The sequence below is a fragment of the Heterodontus francisci genome, chromosome 42, assembly GCF_036365525.1.
Source record: "Heterodontus francisci isolate sHetFra1 chromosome 42, sHetFra1.hap1, whole genome shotgun sequence".
NCBI lineage: Eukaryota > Metazoa > Chordata > Chondrichthyes > Heterodontiformes > Heterodontidae > Heterodontus > Heterodontus francisci.
In genome coordinates, this window is record NC_090412.1 from 30534316 (window position 1) to 30556500 (window position 22185).

General features: G+C 42.6%; 1 protein-coding gene across 1 annotated transcript in view; it reads left to right on the forward strand.

The window, feature by feature from the left end:
- LOC137355358 (NACHT, LRR and PYD domains-containing protein 3-like) overlaps positions 1 to 21798 on the forward strand; it is a 62291-nt gene extending 40493 nt beyond the window's left edge. The window contains exons 6-10 of the mRNA XM_068020351.1: positions 11701 to 11787; positions 11973 to 12143; positions 12322 to 12492; positions 21374 to 21541; positions 21711 to 21798. Of these exons, the coding sequence (XP_067876452.1) occupies positions 11701 to 11787; positions 11973 to 12143; positions 12322 to 12492; positions 21374 to 21541; positions 21711 to 21798 (685 nt within the window). The remainder of the gene's footprint in view (positions 1 to 11700; positions 11788 to 11972; positions 12144 to 12321; positions 12493 to 21373; positions 21542 to 21710) is intronic.
- The last annotated feature ends 387 nt before the right edge of the window (positions 21799 to 22185 follow it).

A 22185-nucleotide genomic window follows, 5' to 3' on the forward strand; every position in this document is an offset into this window, starting at 1 on the left:
GTGAGGGGAGGAGGGGTGTGGGGTCCAACATCTTCCTGGTGCCACGGCATTTTACCAGCAGCGGGAACCTCAGTGGCACTGCCACCCACCAGGCAGCCAATTGAGGCAATTAAGCGCCCAATGAAGAGGCACCTCCCACCCCCACTGATATGGGGAGAGCTCCAGGTAAATCCTCCTTTATGGCTGCTCCATGGTCCATGAAGAGGCCTCCTGCCCACAGTGGTCACCCTCGTGGCTGCAGCACCAATGATGGAAGAGGAATTTCCCCTTCCTCCCGATCACCGAGGCCTGCCTGCCGGGCTCCGGCGGAGTTAAAGAGTTAAAGTCTGAATTGGCCACTGCTGTTAAAATGCTGGCCCAGGGTCCTGCCACCCACTGGCACGGGGTCGGGTCCCACCACCCACTGGCACGGGGTCAGATCCCGTCACCCACTGACACAGGGTCAGGTCCCACCACTCACTGGCAAAGGTTCAAGTCCCACTACCCACTGGCACGGGGTCAGGTTCCACCACCCACTGGCATGGGGGTCTGGTTCCACCACCCACTGGCATGGGGGTCAGGTCCCATCACCCACTGGCATGGGGTCAGGTCCCACCACCCACTGGCACGGGGTCAGGTCCCAGCACCCACCGGCATAGGGTCAGGTCCTGGCACGGGGTCAGGTTCCACCACCCACTGGCATGGGGGTCTGGTTCCACCACCCACTGGCATGGGGGTCAGGTCCCACCACCCACTGGCATGGGGTCAGGTCCCACCACCCACTGGCACGGGGTCAGGTCCCATCTCCCACCAGCACGGGGTAAGTTCCTGCCGCCCACCGGCATGTGGTCAGGTCCCACCAACACCAGCATGGGGTCAGGTCCTGCCACCCACAAGCACGGGGTCAGGTCCCATCACCCACCGGCATGGGGTCAGGTCTCCTGGCGGCAGGATTTCTTTGCTGCTGATAAAATTCAGTCCTAATTCTCCACCGACATCCCGTGTGGTTTTCTGCTGGATTGTTTTCGTGATCTCCTCATGGACTGTCTACTTGAACTCGCTAAAATCCTGGTTTTATTATCTTGTTGGCAAAAATACAGTTTGTACTTTTACACGCACTCTCCCTCTTTCTCATAGTTTAAAACAGATTGTTACCACAACATCTGATGCTTACAACAGCTTCTCACAGATTTTCAAGACCTTGCAACTGTCTTATCTTTAACTTTCCAGACAGTCTGTTGAATAAGACATTTCAAATGCAGTCACCCTTACCATCATTCTGTTGATCAGTCTATTTAGCAGTTCCTTTGTTAAATTAATACCCTGAAGTAAACTTAGCTCCTTTAGCAGGCAATTAATCCTTTAAAAAGTCCAAAATCCTACAGGCATATGGTTCCCAGCTTAGGTTTGTGCAGTGATTGGTGGACCAGACAAGGAAAGCATGTAATCATGAAAAGGACATTTACTTTCACCTTCTCTCGACGCCAACATACCTCGTCCTCATTTGCAGCCATATTCGAGACACCTGGGGAATTACTTTGGCTCAATTGACAACCTCCCTTCATGCAGCTGCCGACTGTGCTTTTCCTGAAGGTTGACACTCAATCCCTCAAGTAGAACCACCCTCCTTTAGTGCACTTCCTGCACAAACTCCAACTCTTTAACATCAAAGGGTATAGTGCTGCCCACATGTCTCCACTGTGCCATTATGTACAATGTAAACTTCCCCTTCTGTAATAAGCTACAGCCCTTTAAGAACTGCTGTGGGACTGGATTTTGAATCACTAGCCCAGTGAGCTACAGGCTCTCTTGATTACAATTTTCCTATTTTTTAGTCTTACTAACATGAAGTGTTTTGATAGAGTAGATCGGGAGAAACTGTTTCCACTGGCAGGAGGGGCAATAACCAGAAAACGCAGGTTTAAGATAATTGGCAACAGAATCAAGGGGAAGGTGAGGAGAATCTTTTTACACAGCCATTTGCTGTGATCTGGATTGCACTGCCTGAAATGACAGCAGTAAAGAAAGCAGATTTAAACATAACTTTCAAAAGGGAATAGTTGAAAGGATAGTTTTGCAGGGGGATGGCATTAAGTGAATTGCTCATTCAGAGGGCCAGTGCAGACCCGATGGGCTGAATGGCCTCCTTCTGCACTATATAAATTCTGTGATTCTGAAATTGTCCATTTTGGCAGAAAGAATGAAAGAAGCATATTATCTAAATTGTGAGAGATTGCAGAGCTCGGAGATGCAGAGGGATCTGGGTGTCCTCGTGCATGAATCACAAAAGTTTAGTATACAGGTACAGCAAGTAATTAGGAAAGCTCACAGAATGTTATTGTTAATTGCGAGAGGAATTGAATACAAAAGTAGGGAGGTTGTACTTCAGTTATATAGGCCATTTTTGAGACCACATCTGGAGTACTGTGCACAGTACTGGTCTCCTTATTTAAGGAAGGATGTAAATGCATTGGAAGCTGTTCAAAGAAGGTTTGCTACACTAATACCTGGAATGAGTGGGTTGCTTATGAGAAAAGGTTGGACAGGCTAGTCTTGTATCCGCTGGAATTTAGAAGAGTAAGAGGCAACTTGATTGAAACATATAAGATTCTGAAGGGTCTTAACAGGGTGGATGTGGAAAGGATGTTTCCTCTTGTGGGAGAATCTAGAACCAGGGGTCACTGTTTAACAATAAGGGGTCGCCCATTTAAGACTGAGATGAGGAGGAATTATTTTCTCTGAGGGTCGTGACTCTTTGGAACTTTCTCAAAAGGTGGTAGAAGTAGTCTTAGAATATTTTTAAGGCTGAGGTAGATTGATTCTTGATACGCAGGGTTGGGGTTGGGGTGGGTGGGTGAAAGGTTATTGGCGGTAGGCAGGATATCCGCCATGATTTCATTGAATGGCGGAGCAGTCTCCAGGGGCCGAGTGGCCTACACCTGCTCCTAAGTCACATGTAAGGAGGACCCCAGATTTTCCAATCTAACCTTGTAGCTAAAATTCCCCATCCCATGAACTGTTCTGCTAAATCTCTACTGAACCTTCTCAGGGGCCCTCAAATCCTTCCTAATGTGTGGTGAGAAAAAATGGACTTAATACTCCAATTGTGATCTAACCAGAGCTTTATAAAGGTTCTACATAACTTCCCTGCTTTTGTACTCAATACTTCTATTTGTGAAGCCCAAGATCCCAGAAACTTTGCGAACTACTCTCCCAATATGTCCTGCCATGTTCAAAGGCCCATGCTCATGAACCCCCAGGTCCCTCTGTTCCTGCACACTCTGAAAATGTGCCATTAAGCCTGTGTTAACTCTCCCTATCCCTTCTGCCAAATGCATCACCTCACACTTCTCTGTTATACATTCCATCTGCTATTTTTCTGCCAATTCTGCGAGCCTATCAATGTCCTGACGCAGTCGATTGGTATCATCCTCGGAAGAACATTAGAAATAGGAGCAGGAGTAGGCCATTTCGCCCCTCGAGCCTTTTCCACCATTCAGTAAAATCATGACTGATCTAATTGTGACCTTAACTCCACTTTCCTGCCTGCCCCCAATAAAGCTTGACTCCCTTGTCAATAAAATAATCTGTCTAACTCAGTCTTCAATATGTTCAGTGATCCAACCTCCACTGCTCTCTGAGAAAGAGAATTCCAACACTAACAACCCTCTGAGAAGAAGTTCCTCCTCATCTCTGTCTTAAATGGGAGGCCCCTTGGTTTGAAACTGTGCCCACTGACCGCCCCCCCCACCCCCACTTCTAGATTCATTTTCTCAGCATATACCCTGTCAAGCCCCCTCACATTCTTATACTTTACAATGAGATCACATCTCAATCTTCTAAACTCCAATGAGAATACACCCAACTTACTCAACCTTTCCTTATCAGACAAACCCCTCATTCCAGGAATCAGCCTTGTGACATTCTCTGAACTACTTCCAATGCATGTGCGTCCCTCCTTAAATAAGGTGACCAAAACTGCACACAGTACTCTAGATGCAGACTGAACAGTGTCCTGTACAGTTGCAGCAAGTCTTGCCTATTTTTACACTCCATCCCACTTGCAATGAAGGCCAACATTCATTTGCCTTCCTAATTACTTGGTCTACCTGCATGCTGACTTTTTGCCAGTCGTGTCCACTGTCACCCAGGTCCCTCTGGACCACAGCATTCTGCGGTCTCTCTCCATGTAAATAATTTTATTCCTGCTGAAGTGGACAACCTCACGTTTTTCCACATGATACACCATCTGCCAAGTTATTGCCCACTCACTTAATTTGTCGATATTCCTTTGCAGACTCCTCACAACTTGCTTTCATACCTATATGCATATTGTTAGCAAATTTGTCTCAATACATTTGGTCTCTTTATCTAAGTCACTAATATAGATTGTAAGTAGTTCAGGCATCAGCACTGATCCCTGTGGCATTCCACTAGTTACAGTTTACCATCTGAAAATTACCCATTTATCCCAACTCGCTGTTTCCTGAGAGTTAGCCCGTCCTCTATCCTTGCTAATATATCACCTCCAACAAAAGGAGCTCTTATCAGATGCAATAATCTTTTATGTGGCACTTTATCGAATAACTTTTGGAAATCTAAATACACTGCATCCACTGTTTCCCCTTTATCCACCCTGCTTGTTACATCCTCAAAGAACTCAAATAAATTTGTCAAACACGATTTCCCTTTCACATTTCATTTTAAATTCGTCCCTTCCTTTTACCTCCTGGTTTTCACTGTTTGCCGCATTTCCAAGTTTGGTATCATTGGCACATTTTGAAATTCTACTCTGTATTCCAGTATGCAAGTCATTTGTATATATCAAAAAAGCAATGGTCCCAGTACTGACTAATGTCTGCCATCTTCCACTCTGAAAAACAACACGACTCATAGATTTTACAAATCTATTCTGGCTTTCCTTAATTAACATAAACCTATCCAAGTGCTGATCAATGTTTTTTCCCTGATTATTGTTTCTAAAACCTTACCCACCACTGATGTTAAACTGCCCGTCCTGCAGTTACTACGAATGTCCTTGCACCCTATTTTGAGTCAGTGTGTCATATTTACCACTTTCCAATCCTCTGGCACCTCCCCTGTATCTAGGGAAGATTGGAAGATTATGACAAGCCCTTCTGCTATCTCCACCCCACTTCCCTTAGCAACCTGGGATGCAAGGCATCCGGACCAGACGACATCTCCACTCCAAGCAAAGCCAACCTTTCCAGTCCATCCGGCCTAGAAACGTTTACTCAACCATTACCTCCAGCATCTCTACCTCTACAGCTATTCTGTCAGCATTACCTTCCTTAGCAGACACCAATACAAAGTACTCATTAGGCATTTTAACCTTGCCCTGTGCCTCTAAGCATATATCACCTTCTTAGTTACTAATAGACGCCACCCTGCCTCTGACTACCCGCTTACCATTTACATGCCGGTAGAACATTTTTGGATTTCCTTTTATATTAACCACCATTCTATTCTCATATTCTCTCTTTGCCGGTCTTATTTTGCTCTTCACTTCCCCTTTCAGCTTGGTGTATTTGTCCTGGTTCTCTCATGAAGAATCCAGCTGACATGCATCTTACACCCTTTTCTTGTTTCAGTATATTCTCTATCTCGTTCATTATCTCAGGAGTCCTGGCTTTGGTTCCACTAACTTTTAACCATGTTGGAATGTACTGAACCTGTACCTGAAACATCTCCTCCTCAAAGATCATCCATTGTTCTGTTACCGTTTTTTCCATTAGTCTTTGGTTCCATTTTGCCCTGGCTAGATCCGCTCTCATCACATTGAACTTGTCCATCTTTCACTACTTTAGATTGTTTCTTGCTCTTCTCCATGTCCAATCTTAAACCTATGATACAATGATCACTCTTCCCCAAGTGTTCCTCCACAGATACTTGGTCCACCTCATTCCTCAATATCAGATCCACCAATCCCTCCTTCCTAGTTGAAGAGAACATACTGGTCAAGGAAGCTCACCTGAAAACTTTCAGAAATTCCTAATCCCTCCTTTTCCTTTACTGTAACATTATCCCAATCGATATTTGGGCAATTGAAGTTCTCCCAATATCACCACTCTATAGTTCTCACACATCTCTGTGATTTCCTTGCAGATTTGCTCCTTTATTTCTCTCTATCACTATTCTGAGGCCTGTAGATTACCCACAGTCGTGTGATCACATCCTTTTTTCTCTCAACTCTAACCAAATGTATTCTATCCTTTCTCCCTGAAGATCATCCTCTCTTTCCAACACTACAATGTCTTCCCTAATCAGTACTGCTGCACACCTCCCTTTTCTCCTTCGCTAACTTTTCTGAACACTTTGTATCCGTGAAGAGGTGTGTCCCGCCCTCACCATTTTTAAGCCACGTTTCCGTTATTGCCAGTACATTATATTCCCACACAGGTGTTAGTGCTTGTAGCTCATCAACCTTATTCACCACACTTTACATTTCTGAACATGCATTCTGAACCTGTATTCCCTACTGTCCTTAGTCAGCTCCTATTTAATATGGTACTACTTCCTTCTCTCGTACTATCCGACACACTCACTACTTTAATCACCTTATTCTACACTTTTCTACTTTATATGGTGTTGCCTGTGCCCCCACCAATTTAGTTTAAAGCCTCTCCAACCACACTAATGAACTTTCCCACAAGGACATTGGTCCCAGCCCTGCTGAGGTGAAACCCTTTTAATAGGTGACTCCTGCCTCAGATCCCAATATCCCAATAATCTGAAGCCCTCTTGCATCATGTCTCGAGCCAGGCATTGATCCTCCCTATCTTCCTACTCTCACTGGTGCGTGACACTGGGCGTAAGCCAGAGATTCCTAACTTTGAGGTCCTACTTTTTAATTTCCTCCCGAGATCCTGAAAATCAGACTGTAGGACCTCAATACCTGCCCTCTCTATTTCGTTGGTACCGATGTGCACCACAACTTCTGGTACACCCTCTTCCCCTTGCAGAATGTTGTCCATGATATCCTTTACCCTAGCACCAGGGAGGTAACACATCATACAGGACACACAAATCTGAATTCGCTGTTTGATTTGTGGGTGGCTATCTTACATTGAAGACCTCTAGTTTTACACTCCCCCACAAGTGCATTTGCCAGAATTTTACACGATCCCAGCGAGCCGAGTGGTGGCGTGGTGGTTGCGTAAAATAGAGTGGGAGGCTCCGGGAGGCCTTGCCAACCCACTCCCGCCTCCGTCCCACTTTACGAATGGCGGGGGAAAAAGGGTCCACCCGCACAAGGCCAAACAAGGCCCTTAAGTGATCACTTAACAGCCACTTAAGGGACTTTGCCCACCTCCACAGGTATTTTACTCATGGCAAACGGGTGTGCTGGAGACGTGAGAGGCTGCCTGGTGAGAGTTGCTTCCCTACCCGCTTCCCATGGGGGGGGGGGGGAAAGTCCCTGGCAACCGGCCACAGGGTGTCCGATTGAGGGCCGCCCCCGCCTCCCCAACCACTCCAGGACCCAGGACGTCCCCCTTCCCCCAAAATGATCACCCTTGCCTCGCCAGAGCACAACCGATCACTCCCAGCGAGGCAAACCCAACTTACCTGCAGTCCGAGCTCCATGTTTTTGGCTCGGTTCTAGTCCCAGCAGTGGCCACAACTCCTGGTGCAGCTGCTGGGACTAAGAGCTGCTGGCCCAATGATTGGCTGGCAGCTCAATGAGGCCATTCTTCCTCCCTAAAGTGGGTGGATGTCCCACCTCAGGACAAATAAAGCCCGACTACATGACCATTCTGCAAGTTTGTGAATATCTTCATGTAATTCGTTGCTATCCTCAGATTAACCATCCTCCCAAACCCAAGTCTCAAGGTTTAAAAATTGTGTTTTTGATTCCAAAGTCTAAATCATTAATATAAATTGTGAAAACAGTGATCCCAGCACTGATCCTTGTGGAACATCACTTTCCACCTTCTGCCATTCTGAGTAACAACTCTTTATCCCTACCCTCTGCTTTCTGTTTTGAAGCCAGCTAGCTGTCCATTCTGCAGAAGGGTCACTGACCCGAAACGTTAACTCTGCTTCTCTTTCCACAGATGCTGCCAGACCTGCTGAGTGAATCCAGCATTTCTTGTTTTGGTCCATTCTGCTTGTTCCCTGATCCTGCAATCTCTGACCTTATTCATTAGTCTGTTGTGTGATACTTTATCAAAGACTTTTTTTGAAAATCTGGATAAATTGCATCTACTGCATTAGCATTATTTACTTTGTCACCTCTTCAATAAATTCAACTAGGTTGGTTAAGCAAGACTTTCTCTTTTAATTCATGCTGATTGTTCATTATTAAGTCTTTGATTTCTAGATATTCTTCTTTTCCCACTTTTAGCATGCATTCCATGATTTTCCGTACCACTGATGTTCAGACAACTGGCCGATAATTCCTCTACATGTTCCATCTCCTTTCTTAAATATCGGTATCATGTTCACTGTCTACCAGACATCTGGCACTAAACCTTCCTCTATAGAATTATTAAAAATGTGTAGTAATGCCTCGGCTATCTCTCCCCTAGATTCTTTTAAAATGTGTGGATGTAATCCATTTGGACCAGGGGCATTTTATTCTCTGAATTTGATTAGTTTATTAAAAAATCCCCTTTTTTATTTTCAATGCTGTTATCTGATTTCTAATCTGTCCACCTATCCTGTTTGCCTAGTAAACATTGAAGCACAGTAATTATTTAATATTTCTGCCCTTTCTCCATTGTTGCCTGTTGTGATATGATCCTGGCCATCATTAATTGGTACTATTTCCATCATGACTTTCCTTTTTGTATTTATGTGCCGATAAAATATTTTACGATTTGTTCCTTTATAATTTAATTGTTCCTTTTTGTCCTCCTGCTTTTTTTTTATTTCTAATCTAATTGTCATGCTCTCCCCTGCTGCTCATGTACTGAGCTTCTGTCTTTTTCAAAGACCTCATTTTTCTTTATCTGATGTCTTTATTCATCCATGGTAACTCATTAGTGTTTCGCTTGTTCTTGTCTTTTTAGCAGAATATATTTTTCCTGGACTATGTCGAACAGGGTTTTAAATGTTTCCCATTGCTGTTCTACATCACTGCTTGACAATATTGTTGTTCTATTGCATCTATTTCTTGGTCTTCATCATACTTGTGTCCTTCTCAATTATTATCCTAAAGTATACAATATTAATGTTCACTGTTTTCTAGATGTTCTCCTACTTTTACTTCTTTTATCTGCTCTGGCTCATTTCCCATTACTCGATCCAGTAGGGAATCCTCCCTTGTTGAGCTTCTTACATATTGGGTTAGAAAGGAGTCTTGTACACATTGTACGAACTCCATTTCCTTATTTCCTTTACATATCTCTTCGGGCCAATTAATCTCATGTGAGTTGAAATTCCCCCAGGATTATTATTCCATGTTTTTTTAATCCATTTCTCCAATTTCTTTGTATACTTCTCCCTCACCATCCTTCCACTATTATGTGGTCCGTAGGCTATCCTTGTTAATGTGGTTAATCCTTTATTATCTTTTATCTTTACCCTTGTGGATTCTATTTCTGTCTTGCTGACGGCCGTGTCACCTTTTGTTACTGCTATTGTTTTCAGTATTAAGTACAGCTACTCCACCTCTCCAATTTCCTCTCTATCTTTTCCAGGTAGTTTATACCCTGCAATGTTTAATGCTCAGTCCAGATTTTTCCATAGCTATGTCTCAGTAATCCCTAATATGGTTCCTCACAATGTAGTATAGCCTCCAGTTCCCCTGTTTTATTACAGACACCGTTTGCATTGTTGTATGAAAAGTTTAAATCATTTGTAATATCATTTCCTCTTACTTTCTTTTTAACCATCATTTTACAATCATGTTCCATAATTCTATTTACCTCCTTTCCTTCGAAGTCATAGAGAGATACAGCACTGAAACAGGTCCTTCAGCCCACCGAGTCTGGACCAACCAACAACCACCCATTTATACTGATCCTATATCAATCCCATATTCCCGAACACATTCCCACCTTCCCTCAATTCTCCTACCACCTACCTATACCAGGGGTAATTTGCTATGGCCAATTTTTCTATCAACCTGCAAGTCTTTGGCTGTGCGAGGAAACCGGACCACCCAACAGAAACCCACATGGTCACAGGAAGAACTTGCAATCTGTGCACAGGCAGCACACAGAAGTAAACCTAGGTCGCTGGAGCTGTGAGGCTGCGGTGCTAACCACTGCACCACTGTGCTGCCCAAAAAGCCCTTGTTTTTTTTTCTTTCCAATGTTTCACTTTCCTGTATTGTTTATATTCAGTCTAAATTAAATTTCAGTTCATCCCTCCCCATCTCACCCCAGACCCCCCACCCCCCACCCTGCCCCATCTCATTAGTTTACAGCCTTTACCACCTCCCTATTTAGTCTTTCCACTAGGACACAGGTTACATCCCGGTTCAGTTGGAGTCTGTAAACCTGCTATAACTCCTTCCTGTGCCAGTACCATTACCAATGTTTCATTTAAAGGAACCTCTCTTCCCACACCAGCTCTTTAGCCACACTTTAATTCTCCTGATCTGATTATTTCTTTGACAATTTGCATGTGGCTTGGGAAATAATCCAGTGATTATTGCCCTTGAGGTCCTGCTTTTTAATTTAGCTCCTAACACCTGATATTCCTTCAGCAGGATTTCCTCCCGGTTCCTACATATGTCGTTTGTTCTGCCATCTCGCACGACAACCGGATTATTCCCTCCCCTTCCAAATTGCTCTACTGCCACCATACGATATCCCTTACCCTGCCACCTTGTGGACAATGCACCCGACAGTATTCTCATTCATGGCTGCAGAGGACGCTATCCATCCCTCTAATTATCGAAGCCCTTATCACTACCACATTCTATTCTGCTCTTTCCCGTTGGACAGCCTTCTGAGCCACAGTGCATTGGTCTGCATTGTGACTGTCCTCCCCACAGTCTTTCTTCTTGTCCTCAGGACCTGTGTTTTAGGGACCTCCTTCTCAAACTCCCCTAGGTCATCGCTATGCTGCTCCTAATGATTACACACACTTCTTGAACCTGTGATTTTTTTTTGAGCTGTGACTGTGTTCTGGATAAAAGTATGAAGAAATTCCTCCCCCTCCCTTATGTTTGGGAGTGTCTCTAACTCACATTTCAACCCATTGACTCTGAGCTGGAATGACTGAAGACGGAGACATTTCCTGCGGGTGTGGGAATGCGGGACAGTCTCACTATCCACAAACTCCCACATCTTACAGTCCTGACACGTAGCCTGCCCTGTCATCTCTAGCCTTTTATCATTAATTTGCTTATTGATAACCTGAATAAAGGTAATTAGGTCTTTTAAAACAATTACCAATCATGTAATAATTAAGTGATTTATCTAATTAATTTAATAACATAATAGATTTATTTCCCCAAGCAATACTTTATACAAATACTGTCATTTAGAGCAACAAGAACACACTGTAATAAACAACAACTCATCACACCTTCTGCCCTGTTCCGTCCCTCTTTGATTTCTATTGACATCTCCTGAATATATGAGGAATTCCACAGCGTGAGATTCATTGTCAGTGACAGGAAAATCTGGTTGTTAATTTCCTCAAGTATTTTTCAGTCTTTACTGTAACATTCAACAAGAAAGTGAATTGTATCAGGTCCAGGGTTTGATTCATTTTGTTTGTCATTCTCTGTCGGTTTGTGTTTAGACTACTGGGACTTGAGCTGGGAGATTCAGGAGTGAAACTACTGTCTGTGGCTATAAAAAACCCGGGCTGTAAAATTCAGAAACTGTGGTAAGTACCAGACTGTGTGAGATTGTGTTAATAATAACTGGGAATCTGACACTGTATTATTCTTAATATCAGTAATATCATTTTTAATAAGCACTGTGAAATATTATTAGTGTCAGTAATGGTGTTACCAAGAAACAATGTGGATTTATTCTGATTTCCTGTTAATTCTCCATCTTTGTTCCTAGTCTGGAAGAAAACAATCTCACAGCTTCTTGTATCGAAGATCTCACCTCCGCTCTCAGCACAAACCAGTCACTGACAGTTTTGAACCTGAGTGAAAATAAACTGGAAGATTCAGGTGTGAAAATACTGTCTGCAGCTCTGAGGAACCCGTACTGTAAAATACAGGAACTGCAGTAAGTACCAGACTGTGAGAGATTGTGTCTATATTAATTGGATGTCTAACACTGCACATTATTACCAGTGTAAATAATAGTGTTATCGATAAACATTATTATTAGCATCAGTAGTGGCATTCTTAATAAACACTGGACTTTACTGTGATTCCTGGTATTTCTCTTTCTCTGATCAAAGGCTTTGTAATAACGCACTCACAGCTTCTTATATCAAAGATATCATCTCCGCTGTCAATAGAAACCGGTCACTGATGGTTCTGAACCTAAGTTATAATAAAATGGGAGATTCAGGAGTGGAAATACTATCTGCAGCTTTGAGGAATCCAGACTGTAAAATACAGCAACTGAGGTAAGTGATAATTGAATATTAATTGTGTTTAATTTTGTGCAGGGAGTGGGCATTAACTGGGGCTTCACTTGAGCACAAAGAAAGAGGCGCGTATTGAAACTGTGGTGTGGTTGAGTGAAGAGGTGTATACTTGCAATGCTTAACTCTGTAAATTAATGTAAAACTGAGTAAAGATTAGTTCTAGTAATATTCTTCACCAACTGGCTTTTCAGAGCAGAATATAGTAACAGAGAAGAGTTACTTCAAGGTGAAGGTCCAAGGTGATGAAAAAAAGGCTGCGTTTTCTGACAGTGCAACCACTAGATGGCGCACTATGGGCACATGTGCAAATGCAGACTGGACTGAAAGGTCACTGTTTACGACGGCTCAGGCACCTGCCAGTAATAAAAATGGTACTGCTCAATTTAACACAACAAAAACAATCGAACCCAAACCGCCTCACCCTTCAATGGCCGTGATCACCGCCTCCAACCTCCGGCAACAATATACCATTCCGTCCTGCAATCTCTGCTTCTCTTAGCCGCTCCCTCCCACAACTACTTCCTGCCACTCGCAACTTCTTGCCACTCCATTTCATCATTCGATCCCGCACCCATCTGCTCACTGTTCCCTCCCGCTGCTTTCACCCCACCTCGCCACCCAGAGAAGGGGCGGGGCTCGGGGGTGGTGGTGGCGAGGGGATGGGGGTTGGGGCAGCCAGTGAGGTACGAGCACCGAGGCGGGATGGAGCGCCAAAGAGCTGGGAGCGGCGATCAGGCAGGCACAGGAGTGAAAAGTGGGAGAGAGTGGGGAAGAAAAGAGGTGACTGAGGTGCCGATTGGGGGTTGGGGGGGGGGAGCGGGATACAGTTAGAGGGATAGGGATTGCGATCACGGCCATTGAGGGGTGAAGCAACTCTCTGATGTTATTACTTTTGACGTCATTACATGGTGACATTGATGCACACATGCACGGACATAGAATGGCAGGCTGGTAAACGCAATGATGACGCCGGCGATCGCTCTGCACATGCTCTACATTTTCCGGAGACATTCGAAAAAAAGACAAAAATCTACAATCCTAGCAGCAATGATTAGAAATGGCCGAAAACAAGTCTAAATTGTTGGGCTTTGATTACCCTCCAATGTTCTCGGAATCTGAACCATATGACCAGGTGAGTTGAAAGTGATTGCCCCTGATATCGAGACAGCATTTGACCGAGTGTGACATCAAGGAGCCCTAGTCAAATTGAAGTTAGTGGGAATCGGGGAAAACTCTCCACTGGTTGATGTTATGACCGAGGATGGAGGAGTGCACTGTCTTTCTCTAGTTCCACTTCTCCACAGGTCACAACATATATTTAAATGTTTTACCGAGTTACCGATACAGACAATTATATACTTCATCTATTTTAGTTTCAGAATACATATCTGCCAGCAAAGTTTCTTGAATAATCAACAGAATTATTAATTTATTTTAAAACAAGATTTATTTCATAAAGATGCAAAGCTTATTAACACACACAGGTTGAAATATGAAAGTATAAATACATTGCTTTCGAAATAACCCAACACACACAACACACACCAGTTAAAGGAAAAATAAAGATGTTTTCTCTGCAGAGAAAAACTTTACAACAAAACAAAAAAAAACACTATGGCCAAATACTTGCTAATTCTTCGAGAAAAAGGATAAGATGTGGAATATTCCAGTTGGTCTGGATACATGTCGACGGGGGCCACACGTCACATGCAGTTGTCACTGGGATCTTTTCAGAAGCAGTTCATTCAGTAGATGTGAAGAGAAAGTCTTGCAGAAACTTCTCAGGAGAAATGCTGCATTAGTGTCTCCAGTTCATACGCTGGATTCTCAGAGTTCTCAAAGAGGTGGAACAGGATGAACTGGTGACCTCTCTCTCTTAGCAGGCTGACATCCCAACTGTCCATTCAAACAGTTCAAAATGAAACCAACTCCTGACCACCATAAATCTAGACATCTGAATACTCTGTAAACAATTGCAACAGTCAGCAAGGCCTTTGATGGTTAGCTAGCTTAAGACATGTGACTTCCAGTAAATGCTATTTTAAACAAAGTCTCAAGTGTCCATCCAGTGACTCTTTAAAAAAATATAAGTCAAGCATCGCCTCAGGTATTTCCAGTCTTTTGAGCACAAAGAGAACAAAGAACAAAGAAAATTACAGCACAGGAACAGGCCCTTCGGCCCTCCAAGCCTACGCCGATCCAAATCCACTATCTAAACCTGTCGCCTATTTTCTAAGGGTCTGTATCTCTTTACTTCCTGCCCATTCATGTATCTGTCTAGATACATCTTAAAAGACGCTATCGTGCCCGCGTCTACCACCTCCACTGGCAATGCATTCCAGGCACCCACCACCCTCTGCGTAAAGCACTTTCCACGCATATCCCCCCTAAACTTTTCCCCTTTCACTTTGAACTCGTGTCCCCTAGTAATTGAATCCCCCACTCTGGGAAAAAGCTTCTTGCTATCCACCCTGTCTATACCGCTCATGATTTTGTACACCTCAATCAGGTCCCCCCTCAACCTCTGTCTTTCTAATGAAAATAATCCTAATCTACTCAACCTCTCTTCATAGCTAGCGCCCTCCATACCAGGCAACATCCTGGTGAATCTCCTCTGCACCCTCTCCAAAGCATCCACATCCTTTTGGTAATGTGGCGACCAGAACTGCACGCAGTATTCCAAATGTGGCCGAACCAAAGTCCTATACAACTGTAACATGACCTGCCAACTCTTGTACTCAATACCCCGTCCGATGAAGGAAAGCATGCCGTATGCCTTCTTGACCACTCTATTGACCTGCGTTACCACCTTCAGGGAACAATGGACCTGAACACCCAAATTTCTCTGTACATCAATTTTCCCCAGGATTTTTCCAGGACAAGTCCTTAAAAAATATATCAAAAATGGAAGCACCTTCATCACATTTGAGTCACACCGAGCACGAAGGAGGATGGTTGTGGTTGTTTGAGTTCAATAATCTCAGTTCCAGGACCTCACTGCAGGAGCTCCTTAGAGTCGTATCCTAGGCTCAACCATCTTAAGCTGCTTCATCAATGACCATCCTTCCATTATAAAATCAGAAGTGAGAATGTTCGGTGATGATTATACAATGTACAGTGCCACAAGAACACAAGAAATTGGAGCAGGAGTAGACCATATGGCCCATCGAGCCTGCTCCACCATTCAGTACATTCATGGATAATCTTAGGCTTCAACTTCACTTTCCCTCCCGCTCGCCTTTACCCTTGATTCCCTGAGAGACCAAAAATCTGCCTATCCCAGCCTTAAATGTATTCAACGATGGAGCATGCACAACCCTCTGGGGTAGAGAATTCCAAAGACTCTCAACCCTTTGAGTGAAGTAATTTTTCCTTATCTCAGTTCTAAATGATCAGCTGCTAATCCTGAGACAGTGCCCCTTGTTATCGATTCCCCAACCAGTGAAAACAATCTCTGTGTCTGCTCTATCCAGTCCATTCAGAATCTTGTATGTTTCCGTGAGATTGCCTCTCATTCTTCTCAACTCCAGAGAGCATGGGGCCAATTTACTTAGCCTCTCATCATAGGATAACTCCGTCATCCCAGGGACCTCCTGACTCCCGAAAACCTGTCCACCATCTACAAGGCGCAAATCAAGAGTGTGATAGAATATTGTCTACTTTCCTGGATGAATGCAGCTTCAACAACACTCCGAAAGTGCAAACCATCCAGGATAAAGCAGCACACTTGATCGACACCCCAAACACAAACTTAAGCATTTACTCCCTCCACTGGGGACGGACAGTAGCAGCAGAGTGTTCCAGCTACAAGTTGCACTGCAGCAACTCAACATGCCCCCTCCAACAGGGCCTTCCAAATGCGCGACTTCTTCCACCTAGAAGGAAAAGGGCAGCAGATGCATGGGAACATCACCATCTGCAAGGTGCCCTCCAAGCCACACACCATCCTGACTTGGGAATATATCGCTGTTCCATCACTGTTGCTAGATTGGCATCCTGGAATTCCCTGTCTAACAGCACTGTGGATGTACACCAGATAGACTGTAGAGGTTCAAGAAGGCAGCTCACCACCACATTTCCAAGGGGAATTAGGGATAGGCAACAAATACTGGCCTTTCCAGTGATGCCCACAACCCACGAAACAAGTAAGTATAAAAAATGACCAGTGGAAGAATTAAGTGGATATGTGGACATGGGTTGGGTCCGATGAGAAAGGAAACAAGGTATGGTCTTGGCGTTGCTTTGGACCAGAATTAAAACAAAAGTTAAATGCTTTGTGAGCTGCCTCCCTGTCAGTTAAAAACTGATGACGGGTTGGATCTTCTATTCGAGTTCTTGGATGAAATGTACAAATAAGGTGATCTATTGAATGCCTTTGAGGCATGTTCAAAGTTTGATACGTTTTGGAAAGCAGATGTTTATTCAAAGGAAGAATATATCATGTACTTTAACAGATTGTATAAAAGATTGACAAAATTCACGTTAGAGATCCCTCGTTCAGTGCTAACACTTAAATTTCTGGATTGTGCCAAGGTAGAGCTAAGGGACAAGCTCCTGGTTCTAACTGGTTTTCAGTTTTCGGAGAGAGAGACTCCGTGTTCGATAAAATGTCTGCTCTCTTGAAAAGATTCCTGGGGCCTTAGTGGAGTAAATGGGACATTCGCAATAACACAAAGAATAGAAGACACAATAATTGCCAGCTTTCACAATGGACCAGATACTAGATGCAGGTGTAAGTACAATGGAATGGTTATGGACAGTCAAAATGAGGATGAAAGCACCTTTAGCAGATCTGGCTATTATAGCGAAGACAAAATTGGAACAGCAATAATAGGCGACTGAATCCCAGCAATGGCCAAGGAACAGTTAATTGGTGCATCAGGTGTGGCTGCAAGTGCCATTATGCCATGAACTGCACAAAGCGGAGAGGCAGAGTCCTCGAAATGACACATGGGACAGAGGAGTCTGAGGCAGAAGATGAAAACTTCGATGAATCTGAACAAACTATACAGGTCAAAGGAGTTTTAGTCCTATACTGAATATGTTATTCGCAGACTTGTTTAACTGTGTTGTGCTAGTAGTGCTTGCACTTCAACAGTATGTAGAACAGATTGGTTAAAATGTTATCTAGCTTCACTAAGTAGTGAGGATTGATGCATCGTTAAAGAATATAAAAGTACTACTTGTTTCACGTTTAGTGATGACGAGCATTGAGGTCACTAAAGAGAGTCATAATTCCAGATAAAATAGCTGGAGTAAGCCATGTTATCAGTACTGATGTCTCTAGTGAGGTATCTATGTGGTTGAGTAAACCTTCTAGCAAAGAGGCACAAATGAAACTTGACATGTAGTGTGATAAAGCAGTTATTTTTGAAAAGTCAGTGGATCTGCAGTTTACCCAATCAGGAAATTATTGGGTCCCCTCAACAAAACTTGTTGTTTCTTATCAGAGTGTTAGACAAGTATTATTGGCATCAGTTGATAAGAATCAGAGAGTAGAAATGCAAATTGGTGTGAAGTAACATAGACAATTTGATCTCCCTGATTGTCAGAGGTTTAAAAACACTGCTAAAAGATAGAGGTACAGTTGAACAGTGTATAAGGCTAATAGAAGAGATTAGTCAAGTGAGAAATATGTAAAAAGTATTGGATGATGCCGCCATGTCCTATTGTAAACCTTCCATTGGTACGTGGTTTTAACGAGGTGGTTGCATGGTTCAAAGACATAAAAATTTTCATTCTACATTTTATAGACCTGGCCACCAGACTTAGTGTTTCTACAATAAAACAGAGTAAGGACAAAAGGGTGATTATAGATAAAATCATGGAGAAATGGATAGGGATCAGACTTGGGGCACTAGCAAAGTTTCTAACTGATAGTGGAGGGAATTTGCCAATAATGAGTTCCGAGACATGTTTGAAAACATTCTGGTCATGAATAGAGCAGCTGAAAGTCTTTTCAGCAATGGACTCTGTGTCAGGAATGATGTGGTGATTGATGAAATGCTGTATAAAATCTTAGCTGATCAACCAGACTGCAAGTTGACAACCGGCCGAGCATTGATGGTTCATACAAAGAATTCACTCTAGATGGTTGGAGGGTTTAGTCCCTGTCAATTGGTCGATGGGAAAAATTCCAAATTACCTCCTGAACTGTGTGATAGTCCTCCTGCTCTAGAATGTACGACAATTAGTTCAATTTCTTCAGCACATTTGAGTATTTTACATGCACGAAGATGGACTTTCATCAAGTCTGAGATCTTGTAGAAAATTCAAAGAGATCTGAGGCATCATATAAGACCATCTGAGATAGAATTTAATTCAGCAGATTTGCTCTATTATAAAAGAGAGGGTAATAGGGAATGGAAAGTCCTGGGTAAAGTAATAGGCCATGATGGTAAAACAGTCCTTATCAAATATATCAAACTGTTCAGGTTCATTCCTCATGATTAATCAGGATTAACTGTATCTTGGATTCTGAGCAGCCGGTAGAAGTAAAGGAGGCACCTTGTACCTCAAATGTTCGTGTGCTTTATAATGAGGGATATAAACGTGCAAGCAGAGGCTGTAACTTGAGTAGATTACACAATGAAATTAAAGCCACAGAACAGTCTCTAAACAGAACTCGAAGTAGAAGTCCTCATGATTGCAAAGTTTTAGTGGCTGCCAATAAATGTAAAGACAAACTATTAAGAAAAGCAAATCAGAGGGAATGAGATAGTTGGAGACAGTTGGAGTTTACTCTGTGATACCAGATAAGGGGCAAGCAGCCTTGTCACGTCGGTGGATTTGTCCTGACACGCTCCTTGCAGATGGGAATTATAAGGCTAAAGCCAGGCTGGTTGCTAAGGGTTTTGAAGAGGGACTGGGTGATACAGATGTTGGAGTGGGCTCTCCTACAGCTGGAAAAGTAGTCTTCAAAATCGTTTTAGCTCTTTTGGTCAAATAGTCATGGGAGTGTAGATCAATTGACCTGAAAGCTGCATTTCTATAGGGCGATACCTTTCAGAGAGGTGCGCTTCTGAAACTTTCCAAAGAGACAGCGGATGTAGAAGGGAAACTATGGAAACTAAACAAATGCATTTATGGCCTGAATGCTGCTTCCAGCGTGGTATTTTACAGTGAGATCTGTTTTGCTGAAAATAGTTTGGGTTCAACTAAAAACAGATCCCACAATGTTTCATTGCATCATAAAGGGGAACTTTCAGACATCTTTATGATACATGTTGATTTCTTATGTGGTGATACTGCAGAATTTGAGAAAGGTTTTATTAATAAGAGTAGGGTAGAATTTAAAATAGGGAGTCAGGCTTGTGGAACTTTTAAATATATTGGTTTAGATATTAAGCAGAGTAGATCTGAAATAACTTTGAATCAACAATCCTATTTAGTGGGTGTTACTCCCCACCCAGTTAATCGTACTCGGACATCACAGAAAGATGATGTTATATCTGAAGAAGAGACAGAACAATTGTGAAGCTTGATTGGTCAGTTGAACTGTTTGGACCCTCAGACGAGACCAGAGACTATTTTTTATGTGTTGGTGTGAAGTGTTACGATGTAACACCCTAAAGTCGAGAATGTTTTATTTACCCTTAAAACATTCGATAAGTAAATTGATTAAATCTGGAGAAATGTGTGCTTAAGTTCCCATCCCTAGGTGACCCAAAGAACATGAAACTAGTAATTTTTAGCAATGGTTCACATGCTAATCTTTCTGATGGGTATTCTAGTGCAGCTGGTTTCATAATATTACTGATGGGTGAAAATGGGAGATATTGTCCTTCAGCTTGGGAAGCAAATAAAATAAAAAGGGTTGTTCAAAGTACTTCAGCTAATTGACAGGCCGGCCTTTGTGGGAAGAGTGGATATGGGATTCTATTTGTCAAATATTGTAAGTGAGATTCGAGACAAGGTGTGTTCTGAAGATCACAAATGTTATGTAGATAATTGTCCATTGTTGGATAATGTGCATGTTGATTAAATGCTCCTAAAAAGGTTACAGATCGACATTGCTGGCTTGAAAGAAATATGGTAGAGAAAGGAAAGCTCTAAAATTAAATGTGTTGATGCAAGTCATCAACTGTCTGATTGTTTTACTAAAGGAAATTCTTGTACGAACAATTTGTTTATGGTCCTCGAGGAAGGGCCTCTCGCAATGTAATGCTTTGTCCAGAATTTGGAGGTTTTTGATTTGATTTTTTGTTAACATGTTGTTAGTGCAAATTATCTCTAATGTTATTTAAAGAGAAAGAAGGGAATCTGTTAAGTGTATATTCATGATGTTTAACATGTGGGCAGTGATCATTAACAAGGGTTTCAATTGAGCAGATACATAGAGACACTTATTGAAACTGTGTTGTTGAGTGAGGAGGTGTGTGCTTGTAGTGTTTAACTCTAAATATATGTAAGACTGAGTAAAGATTAGCTCCAGTATTATACTTCACCAGTTGCCTTTACAGAGTAGAACAGTAAGTACCAGACTGTGTGAGATTATGTTTATAATAACAGGACAGTGAACATTATTAGTATCAGTAATAGTGTTATTCGTGAACTCTGTAAATTATTATCAGTAATAGTGTTATTAATGAACACTCTACATTATTATTAGTATCACTAATAGTGTTATTAATGAACACTGTACATTATTATTACTATCACTAATAGTGTTATTAATGAACACTCTACATTATTATTAGTATCACTAATAGTGTTATTAATGAACACTCTACATTATTATTACTATCAGTAATTGTGTTATTAATGAACACTGTACATTATTATTACTATCAGTAATTGTGTTATTAATGAACACTGGAGAATTACACTGATTCCTGTTATTCCTCTCTCTGATCCCCAGTCTAAAGGGCATCGGTCTCACAGATTCTTGTGCCGACGATCTCACCTCCATTGTCATTACAAACCAGTCACTGACGTTTCTGAACCTGAGAGAAAACTCCTTCACAGATCAATCTGTCCCCGCTCTGAGCCGCCTCATAATGACTTGCAGGAGTCTGGAGAAGATCGAGTAAGTGTTTGTGTTAACGTTTAATGCAAAAAATAAAATATAAATGGGATTCAATCACTCTTATAAATAGTATCTGTGCATTAGTATTCAGCTATTAATCCCAGTCTCCCTATTATTTACACTATTGTTCAATCTCACTATTTGCTGATTAATCTTTAATCTGTTCCAGGTTTTTGGGGAATCAGTTCAGTTCAAATGGAAAGAGGCTGCTGAGGTCACTGCAGGGTACAAGAGCCAGACTGGATGTGGGTGTGTGAACATTTCAATTTGTAAACATTCCTGGTCTCTCGATATGAACATTTTTGGTCAATGTTCTGTCCTTCCCCTTTAATTGGCCACGCTCCAGGTTTAAATCCTATTGGCTGTCTCACGGTTTCTAGTTCGAGCTGAGCGAGTGTCATCTCCCATTGTGATGTCAGAGGCCGAATAACTGGTGCTCCCAGGATGGGTCAGCACTGCGAAAGGAGAAATGGGGATTAAACATTGTGTACTTACTGCGGACTGAATTTTCAAATGGAATCACCTAAGACTACAAACCATGAGATTGTGAAAAGGTGCAATAACCCTGTGAAACATCCTGAGGAAACTGTGGGGTCGATGAACAGACTTGTTACCTGTACTCACCTGGATTTGTATAATGACTT